Genomic DNA, 11163 nt, shown 5'->3' on the forward strand with positions numbered 1-11163 from the left:
AAAGAGAGACAATATGGAGACTGACAACATTTTATTAGGGAATGTTCTCCTGGTCCACACACACTCTCTTATACACATATATACAGATTAAATAAGGCACATAACATAGTGGACACTCAGCGAGTTATTCTGTACACAAGTCAAAGGCAAACAACCAAAACATATATAACATTATTATTAAGTCCATCATTATCAATACATTTCAACATTGTTATTTACAATTCAATTCTGTGAGAGGGAGAAAACGAGAATATTATAGTAGCAAGACAACCATGATTGAGTCCATCTTATTGGCATGTCTCAGGTAGCCTGATTAGGGCAATTCCACATGAAGTAACTCAAGAGTTTTCACTTTAAAATGTATATCAAACAAGAAACACACTGTCACAGTCTTATCAAATGTAGCATCTGCACTGTTCTTCAAGTTAATGTGTTTTTGTTACATTTTAAGTGGAAGTTGATCAAATGTGTCCTTCTTTTGCATGGTTTGTTTAACTTTGCAATCATTGGCTTTTGTTTGACATGCATTTGAAAGTAGAACATCTGATTCTCAGCATCACTCTGTTACCATGGAATTGCCCAGTAACATCACTCCCATGCTTTTTAATTAACCACCAGCTTCATCAGAATCATAACATAATGATGACCCTTTTCTCCTATCGTTAGTCCTTGATTAAGAGACATTTCGGGGCGATTAAGAATGACTCCTTTGGAGAGCCAAATGGCCAATATTGAAGCAATGTGTTTCCCTGTATGAATCGAACCAAATACCTGGGTTTGAAGATAAACAAATAGGGCCAGTTGCTGAAGCACAACGGGGGAAAAAAACAGTCTTTATTTGAACTAGAAACCATAACCCTAGATAACAATGTCATAAACATGGCATTAAGCTTCATGAACATTCTGACATTGTTCTGAAGGGTTTTGAAGGCGTTACTGTGGTTCGATGTAATAAAATGTTACCGCGAAAACGAAACAATACTGTTATGTGGCTTTAGATGGACAGAGCAGGAACTCCTCTTTCTCGTCACTCCGTCCCTCACGGCCAAGAGAGGGACTACTCCTCTCCTGCAGAGGGTACTGTCTGTCCTTGTGTTTTCCCCTAACTCACACAGCCACTCCGCTTTCACAGAAAGCAATGCCAGACCAGACCAGACCGGCTCAGACCAGACTGGCCCAGAACAGAAACTGCCCACTGGGACTCTCTCTGTCTTGGCAGTGGCACGGGCAAGAAGAGAGCAGAACCTGGGAAAACCCACTCTTTCCCTCTCACTCGCTCTTTCCCTCTCTCTCTCATTCTCATTTCTCTCACTTTCAATCTCTCTATCTCCTGCCTTGCCCTCCTCCCGTGGGCCTGGCAGAGTGGCCCTAGGCCAAGGACATGTCTCTAGGGGATGAGTGCCTCTAGGTGGCGGCAGGAGGAGCAGCAGCGTGTCACAGTTTGATGTCCTGAGACTCCGACATCTTGGCCAGGGTCTTCTTCACTCTCAGAGCAGTGAGGCGAGACGCAGGGTTGTGGGCCCAGCACTCCGTCATCAGCTTCCCCATCTGTCTGAGACACTGAACACACACACCCCGGTCAGATCAAACACAGCAGCAGATGAATGCGTATACTGAGGTCAAGCATATAACAGAATCACAAAGATTCTTCCTTACCTCATCACTGCTCCAGCGGTTGGCGAAGGAGGGTCTCTGTCTCTTGGTGCACACCACCTCCCTCATGTCTTCATAGGAGGGGTCAGAGGACACCAGGTCATGGTAGGGCAGCTGGTACTCCTCTACAATGCCTACAGGGCATGAGGCACATGGAGAGAGAGAGAGAGATGTTAGATTTTGACACTCATCACAAAGCCCACTGATATTGCAAACTACCGTAATGACTTTTTCATTGGCAAGATAAGCAAACTCAGGGATGACATGCCAGCAGCAAATGCTGACACTACACATCCAAGTATATCGGACCAAATTATGAAAGACAAGAATTGTACTTTTGAATTCTGTCAAGTCAGTGTGGAAGAGGTGAAAAAAAGTATTGTTGTCTATCAATAATGACAAGCCACCAGGGTCTGACAATCTAGATGGAAAATTACTGAGGATAATAGCGATAATGCCACTTGATAATGCCACTCCTATTTGCCACATCTTCAATTTAAGCCTACTAGAGAGCGTGTGCCCTCAAGCCTGGAGGGACGCTAAAGTCATTCCTCTACCCAAGAATATTAATGCCCCCTTTACTGGCTCAAATAGCAGACCAATCAGCCTGTTACCAACCCGTAGTAAACTTCTTGAATAAATTGTGTTTGACCAGATACAATGCTATTTAAAGTAAACAAATTGACAACAGAATTTCAGCATGTTTATAGGAAAGGACACTCAACAAGCACAGCACTTACACAAATGACTGATGATTGGCTGAGAGAAATTGATGACAAAATGATTGTGGGGGCTGCCTTGTTAGACTTCAGTGCAGCTTTTGACATTATTGATCACAGTCTGCTGCTGGAAAAGCATATGTGTTATGGCTTTACACCCCCTGCTATAATGTGGATAAAGAGTTACTAACAGAACACAGAGGGTGTTCTTTAATGGAAGCCTATCAAATATAATCCAGTAAGAATCAGAAATTCCCCAGGGTAGCTGTTTTAGGCCCCTTGCTTTTTGCATTTTTTTACTAACGACATGCCACTGACTTTGAGTAAAGCCAGAGTTTCTATATATGCGGATGACTAAACGATATACATGTCAGCCAGTACAGTCACTGAAATGACAGCAACACTCAACAAAGAGCTGCAGTTAGTTTCAGAGTGGGTGGCAAGGAATAAGTTAGCCCTAAATATTTCTAAAACTAAAATCATTGTATTTGGAACAAAACACTCACCAAACCCTAAACCTCAACCAAATCTTGTAATAAATCATGTGGAAATTGAGAAAGTTGAGATGACTAAATTGCTTGGAGTAACACTAGATTGTATACTGTCACAGTCAAAACATATTGATGCAGTAGTAGCTAAGATGGGGAGAAGTCTGTCTATAATAAAGCGATGCTCTTAGCAACACTATCAACAAGGCAGGTCCTACAGGCCCTAGTTTTGTCAAACCTTGACTACTGTTCAGTCGTGTGTCAGGTGCCACCAAAAAGGACTTTCAGAACAGGGCAGCACAGCTGGCCCTCAGAACAGGGCAGCACAGCTGGCCCTCAGAACAGGGCAGCACGGCTGGCCCTCAGAACAGGGCAGCACGGCTGGCCCTCAGAACAAGGCAGCACGGCTGGCCCTCAGAACAGGGCAGCACGGCTGGCCCTCAGAACAGGGCAGCACGGCTGGCCCTCAGAACAGGGCAGCACGGTTGGCCCTTGGATGTACACAGAGAGCTAATATTAATAATATGCATGTCAATCTCTCCTGGCTGAAAGTGGAGGAGAGATTGACTTCATCACTCCTTTTATTTATGAGAGGTATTGACATGTTGAATGCACCGAGCTGTCTGTCTAAACTACTGGCACACAGCTCGGACACCCTTGCATACCCCACAAGACATGCCACCAGAGGTCTCTTCACAGTCCCCAAGTCCAGAAAAGACTATGGGAGGCACACAGTACTACATAGAGCAATGACTACATGGAACTTTATTCCACATCAAGTAAATCATGCCAGCAGTAAAATTAGATTGAAAAAAAAACAGATAAAAAAACACCTTATGGAACAGCGAGGACTGTGAAGCAACACAAACATTGGCGCACACACACACACAATACATACACATGGATTTAGTACTGTAGATATGTGGTAGTGGTGGAGTAGGGGCCTGAGGGCACACAGTGTGTTGTGAAATCTGTGAATGTATTGTAAATGTTCTCAAATGATATAAACTGCCTTCATTTTGCTGGACCCCAAGGAAGAATAGCTGCTGCTTTGGCAGTGGCTAATGGGGATCCTTAATAAATACAAAATACTGTGTCATCCCAGCTGAGAGAGTAGTAAGATGATACACAGAGTGGAAGGGGGTAAGATAACTGAACAGTAGGGGTGTAACGAAACACGTATTTATTTGGACCTCGGTTCGGTCCAAACTGTGAACCCAAATGAATACATATGAGTAGAAAAAAAAAACATTTCAGGCTATTCCGTTAAAACAACTAAAGCCTATGCACATGTTGTAATCAAAATTCGAATCTTAATTGCCGCACTTCAAATGATCCTTTTAGCCGTGTGTGGCACAGACGCTAGGAGATATCAAATCAATGAAAGACAGAATTAAAATGACGCAATTAATAGTTAAAAGGGGGAAGGATATGCTACAACAACCAAGAGCCAACAGGTAGAGTTGTTGTTATAAGAGTCAGACAGGGGGAAAGAGCATGCAGCCTCGCGAGCTAGCTTAGCTAACTAACTTCTCTCGGTTTGATGCAGTCAAGACAGGTACTACCAAAGACAGTATGACGATAGGCAGAAACTGCTTCTCCAATAGAGGTTCCTGATCACAATTGTAGGCGATCTCATGGCGATGCTGGCTAGCTAAGCTCGTGCGCAGAAACACGTCATCGGGTCTAACGGTCGTCATCGGGTCTAACATGTTCAACTACTTGACATTGGCTCAAATCTAGGTTGTGCCTTTAGATTGAGAGAAAATTAACATCTAAGGAAGAATTTCCCCCTTTTGTCATTGACTTCTCAAACCCCGGCCTGGTCTGCTTGGTCTGTTTCGCAAGCATTGCCGGATGTCTCGCAATGTTGCGCTTCTGAGGTATGAGGATTCTGTGTTATGCACTATAGCCCGTTACCATATATGTGATTGAATAGTATCTGCTGTTGGCTTGTGTGGATGTATGTATGTGTTATGCAACATAGCTGACTTGAAACATTGTTAACAGTTTCAGGGCCATAGGCCTTTCTCATGATGGAAAAATACAGAATAACTTGAAGACAGGAACTGTGCAATGAGTTAGGGGGGGGGCACATTCAGAACGTAGTGTTGCGAGAACAAATGGTCTTTTGTTAGATAACAGGAGCCAGGTGCGAGATAACGGTATCGAGCATGAGCGCATAGATATTCTTCACAGCAACAGTTACATCTATCAACTGGAGGTCTGTGACCAGCTCTACGCCAACAATCAACGATCGGCTGGGTGAGTCTAAACCACGCCCAGTCTCTACTCTATAGTATAGTCTCTACTCTCTATATTTATAATATCTTTGTCAAGAACAAGTCAGTTCTCTGTTTTCCCTGCGAGGTGGGACAGAGAGCCCGTATATAGGAAAATTGCATCTACCACGTATTGCTTAGCTGATAAAAATACATAGTATACAATCGGTAACTCAATGTCATATTTATCCTGATACCAGATTCGAATTGACGCAACTCTAACAGAGGTTAGAAACTCTGTATACTACGATGGATGACAAATAACCTAGCTATGGCAAGCTAGAAGTTTACTAGCGTGAGTCGGCTTGGTTGGTTGCCTTCTCTCTCTCTCAGTCTCTCCCTCCATCCTGCTTGCTCCCTGTGTCACTCGCTCACAGTACACACACCGCATAGCCCCTCAACCTCAATCTCCTCTCCCTCGCGTTTTATCAGCTTTAGTTAATAAAGTAGCTTAACAATTTACCTTTCTGCTGCTTCCCTCACTCGGACCGGGTCTGCATCCAACAAGGTCTTTACGGAATGGGATTAGCTGTCCTCGGGTCTGTTTGTAACGGGTATCTATAGCCTATGTAGAGACCCGGGGTGGGTAAGCCCCAGGTCCATTTTGGAAGGGGTCCAACATTTTGGACCCATGAAGACCTCTACCCACTCTATATAAGCAAATCCAAGCCCAAGTTGTCAATTAATTGACCAATGCACCCTGTGTTGCGCTTACTACAGATAGATGGACCTCCAGGGCCACATTCAGTTGCCAAGCGTTGCAGATAGAAATGCCATGAATAGAGCTGATGTGATTCCTTATTCTATATGTCAGAAAGGCATGTTTGTTCTAGACGGACTGTTTCTATCTGAACATTCCAAAACATTGCGTCCTGCTGAGTGGGAGATGAGAAGGACCGTGCTACAGACGTGCCCCCTTTATGAGAGTGTCTACAAAGTGTGTATACCTGATTGTGCGCTCATCAGGCATTATATGGTTAGTGATCTATTCCTGGGTTAGTTTAGCATCTTTTTCCAAATGATCAAAAATGAAGTACGTCAATTTATTTTCCCGCTGTACTGAAACGAACCGTGACCCCAAAACCGCAATAAGTACCGAACAGTGGGTTTGGTGAACAGGTACACCCCTACTGAACAGGATAAAAAAATAAACTTTAAATAAGAAACATTTTTAATTGGACAAGCATTTTGGCAAATGTCTGCATGCACATGATCAAAGATCATGTCAGTCTACTTCACATCTAAAAATTATATCAGACATTGTGAAGCAGAGCATTGTGGGCCGTGTCTGACCTCCAGAGACGCAGCGCCGGGCGATCTCCCAGAGGATGAGGCCGAAGCTGTACATGTCGGCCATGATGTAGGACTGAAAGTGTTTCCTGTTCAGACTCTCGTCCAGCACCTCTGGGGGCATATAGCGCTTTGTGCCCACCCTGGTGTTGGGTGGGATGTCCACCTCGTTGGTGTCACTGAGAGAGGCAGGAGTAGGGAGAGAAATACCACATCTTTTCATCAACATTGCACCATTAAAACAACACAGTCGTTGCATTTCGGGAATGATGCTGATTTTTACCGGAGTGAAAAGTATAGAAACATAACAAAGTAGAACAAATCTGCTCTATAAAGATGTTTTGTTACTTCTACATTCATGACCTGATGTATGTCAGATGTCCCTTTCCTGTCCTACCTGATGAATTTGACGGCAAGACCCAGGTCTGCGATGCAGCAGGCCCCATTCTTCTTTACCAGGATGTTCTTGCTCTTCAGGTCTCTGTGGGCGATGGCCGGCTTGCCCTGGGTGCCAAAGATCTCTGTGTGGAGGTGACAGAGGCCTGAGACTGAGGAGTAGGCCAGCCGCAGCATGGCCTTGATGTCTAGCGTGGTGGACTTGAGGTAGTCGTACAGAGAGCCACTCTCATGGTAGTCTGTGATCAGGTAGAGCTGGGTCCACGAGCCTGTTCCCTTGATGTCCGCTGCTATGAAGCCTGGGTAGGGAGGAGACGGGGGGGGAGAGATCTATGAGGAGATGCAAAGGGCTCGATTCAATCTGTAGCGTGGAATATCTGCGTTGTAATGCGTTTGACATTTAAAGGTAACTTCCGGTTGAGCCGACAAACGCAGCGTTTACTGTGAACACGGTATCGTTGCCTTTAAATGTAAATCCCGCTACAATACAGATCTCCCGCCTACGGATTGAATCAAGCCAAAAGACACACACATGTAGAGATGTGATGCACGCAAGGAAGCACACACACACACACCCAAGTCTCTGTCCTTACCCAGTATGTTCTCGTGTCTCATGAGGACAGTTTGGTAGATCTCTGTCTCTCTGAACCAGCTGGCCTCCTCGGTGGTGAAGAACACTTTGACAGCTACTCTCTCTCCTCTCCAGCGACCCATCCACACCTCCCCGTAGCGGCCCTTACCTATCTGCTTCACCATCTGAATCTGCTTGGCTATGGTGCGCTGCACCTGAGCACAGGAAAACACCCACACACCGTCGTCAGCGTCAATAAAACAATAATCGTCGTCAACAACTAAAGTGAACATTGTAATCGTCAAGGTCACAATATCCTAATATCATAATCCTGATTTCTGCATCTAATTCAACATAACTAACCCACATCATAATCCTGATTTCTGCATCTAATTCAACATAACTAACCCACATCATAATCCTGATTTCTGCATCTAATTCAACATAACTAACCCACATCATAATCCTGATTTCTGCATCTAATTCAACATAACTAACCCACATCATAATCCTGATTTCTGCATCTAATTCAACATAACTAACCCACATCATAATCCTGATTTATGCATCTAATTCAACATAACTAACCCACATCATAATCACGATTTATGCATCTAATTCAACATAACTAACCCATATCATAATCCTGATTTCTGCGTCTAATTCAACATAACTAACCCACATCATAATCCTGATTTCTGCATCTAATTCAACATAACTAACCCACATCATAATCACGATTTATGCATCTAATTCAACATAACTAACACACATCATAATCACGATTTATGCATCTAATTCAACATAACTAACCCACTGAGAGAGTACCACTGTATTGCTGGACTAATTTTGCCATTGGTTGCTGATGTGTGTGATGTGCAGTGTTGAGCGCTCACCAGCAGGGGGAGTCCTGATCCTGATCCAGAGCTCTGGGACTGTTCTATTAGGTCCTTCAGAGACTCTCCAGGGGGAATGTAAGTCTCATCCTGCTCCAGACCAATACTGTAGTGAGGCCGGGACTCCTGACGCTTATACCTGGAAGAGACACATTGGTAAAGCCATTAGTAATGCTACTAAGGGCTTTATCCTTCTTCTTACATTGGTCTATGTTGTGAGTCGGAGTCCAAGTCCATGTGTGTTTTCTCACCTGAAGTAACAGAAGACGATGATGAGCGCCAGGATGATGCTGCAGACTGTGACAGAGATGAAGAGAGCCATGTGGTGGATACTGCTGTCCACGTAATCTACAGGAGAGAGAGAGAGCGAGAGAGAGAGAGGAGAAGAGAGGAGAAGAGAGAGAGAAAGAAGAGAGTCAGAGAGAGAGAGAGAGAGAGAGAGAGAGCGAGAGAAAGAAGAGGGTCAGAGAGAGAGAGAGAGAGAGAGAGAGAGAGAGAGAGAGCGAGAGAAAGAAGAGAGTCAGAGAGAGAGAGCGAGAGAGAGAGAGAGAGAGAGAGAGAGAGAAGAGAAAGTCAGTCAGTTCACACATCCACAGAGCCAAACCTAACACTGGGGGTCAACTCAACAGTACCAGTTCCTCCATTCATCTGTTTATAACAGTTTAATTCCAAACCCTGCCAAATCTCAGAGATGGGGACAAACTCTTATTTTCCACTCTCCTCCCCCACATCCCCCCTTCTCTTGTTCCTCTTCCCCCTTCTCCCCCTCTCAGTGTGTGATCGATCATATCCCCTTCCTGAAAAAAACAGATTGGGTGTCACACTGACATCGCCACGGCAACCCCTGAGGCCCAAAGCTGCTCTGGGACTCTAGCCTTTCTGCCAGCCTCCTGTCAATCATTTACACACACACACACACGCATGCATACATACACTTGAAGATAGACACACGCGGAAATGATCTCACGGTATAATTTGCCGCGTTTGACAAATCAATTTGTCTTCGGCTAATTTCTTTGATAGACGTAATGCACCACGCACACACAGACACACACACACACACACACACACACACACACACACACACACACACACACACACACACACACACACACACACACACACACACACACACACACACACACACACACACACACACACACACACACACACACACACACACACACACACAGTGTTGGTGTCTAGCTAGAAGAGTGACAGATGGACAGATATCTCAGATCCGTAGCAGCGCAGGAAACTCAAGCAGGCCCTGGGGAGAGGCTGTCCTTTTCATTAGAGGGTGAGAGAACAAGCCAAGCCTGCCAGCTCCATTTCACCTGCCTCCCACTGTCTTCCTTCCAGCCTTCCCCTGTCTTCCCCCTGAGCAGCAAGTGCCACTCCAGCCAGCACTATACACTGTGGTTTGTAACAGTTTAAACTGTCACTACCCATCACACCCAAGTGCAGGTTGAGGGAGCCCACTCTGAAAGCCTCTTCCGCACAAGAGGACAGAGATTCCCTGTGTGTGACTGAGTGTGTTTCTTACCAGGGGCCCTCGGTGGTGGTAAAACAGGATACAGGTCTTTATTGCAGAAGTCCTGGTCTGTACAGCACTCCAGAGCCCTCCTCTGACGGGCATTCCCTGTGTCCTGTTGTGACCCACCATAAACACACAGTTACATCTACACAACTCGAATTACTAGACAACAGTTTGAAGGACTGCAGATGCACCATCTTTATTTCTTCACTATTTTGTGGCTGGGAATGTTCCTGCACGGCAGGAAATGCAAACTTGTCGTGAACTAGAGGTTTAAAAAAGGATTCTACAATTTGTCATTTCTGCTTTAAAATATCAGACTTGATTTGCCCTAACAAAAAATGTATCAATACCTATATATAATCCACATACTTATTTACATTTCCTGTTGCTGCAGGATCATTTTCCTGCTGTTGCAAACTGGCTCAAATGAAGATACTACATCTGCATAGGGTATTTACAATGCTGCTTGTTGATGGCGAGACAAGGCTGGCCTAACACATTGCTTTCATTGTAGAGGTAGTATAGTTTGTTTCAGGTCTGATTTGAAGAGATTCCTTTGAGAAGTATAGTGAGTCATAGAGGGATGATAAGGACTTTACAAGAGCTTATAAAGCTGGTTCAACTGCACTTCTACAGTGACTGCCTGCACTTGACGGCCTTCACATACACACACCACACACACACTGCAGACTTACCCTGCACTGAAACTCCGAACCCACCAGCCCCAGACACCCAGAGGTCAGCACAGGGAGACTTCCTTCTTCATCTTCCACCATGGTGAAACAATAACCATCAGTCCTGAAGAGATACCGTGATCATCAACATCTGTGCCCGTTCCACAGTCAAACTTTCGACATAATATATTCATCATGACTAAAATGCACAGTGCTGAGAAGGTTGTATCGGCAACCACAATCACGTGTAATAAACGCAAACTAGACGTGGATGGAGACAGTGGGCATGAATCTGTCTGTAATTATGCTTGTAATTCAATACCTCATCACTGTCTGAGTTCATATGTTCCACAGTGGCTGTGGCACAGACACCAGTGTATTTTCTGTTCACGGAATTAGAGTTCTACAGGATAGTGACTGATATGAGGAATTGCCTTTGCTGTGTACTAATTAATGCAAGCTAATTACACGTTAGATATTAGACACAGTGGATTCTAAGATGGTCTGAAAAAGACGTCGACAGTGTCAACAGGGTTGTAATTTTGTGGAATGTGTGCGCCTCTGTGCGTGGGCCTCTGTGCGTGAGCCTCTGTGCGTGCGCCTCTGTGCGTGCGCCTCTGTGCGTGCGCCTCTGTGCGTGCGCCTCTGTGCGTG

General features: G+C 44.8%; 1 protein-coding gene across 3 annotated transcripts in view; it reads right to left on the reverse strand.

Annotated features, from left to right (window-relative positions):
* The window catches only part of bmpr1bb (bone morphogenetic protein receptor, type IBb), a 110602-nt gene continuing 99439 nt past the window's right edge, over positions 1-11163 (reverse strand). For all 3 annotated transcript variants that reach the window (XM_042302195.1, XM_042302194.1, XM_042302193.1), the window contains 9 exons: positions 10531-10633; positions 9842-9944; positions 8547-8643; positions 8296-8434; positions 7422-7614; positions 6830-7127; positions 6436-6611; positions 1657-1787; positions 1-1560 (listed from right to left, as the gene is read on the reverse strand). In XM_042302195.1, the coding sequence (XP_042158129.1) occupies positions 1435-1560; positions 1657-1787; positions 6436-6611; positions 6830-7127; positions 7422-7614; positions 8296-8434; positions 8547-8643; positions 9842-9944; positions 10531-10633 (1366 nt within the window). In that variant the 3' untranslated portion in view covers positions 1-1434. The remainder of the gene's footprint in view (positions 1561-1656; positions 1788-6435; positions 6612-6829; positions 7128-7421; positions 7615-8295; positions 8435-8546; positions 8644-9841; positions 9945-10530; positions 10634-11163) is intronic.

Source organism: Oncorhynchus tshawytscha, linkage group LG20 (assembly GCF_018296145.1).
Source record: "Oncorhynchus tshawytscha isolate Ot180627B linkage group LG20, Otsh_v2.0, whole genome shotgun sequence".
NCBI lineage: Eukaryota > Metazoa > Chordata > Actinopteri > Salmoniformes > Salmonidae > Oncorhynchus > Oncorhynchus tshawytscha.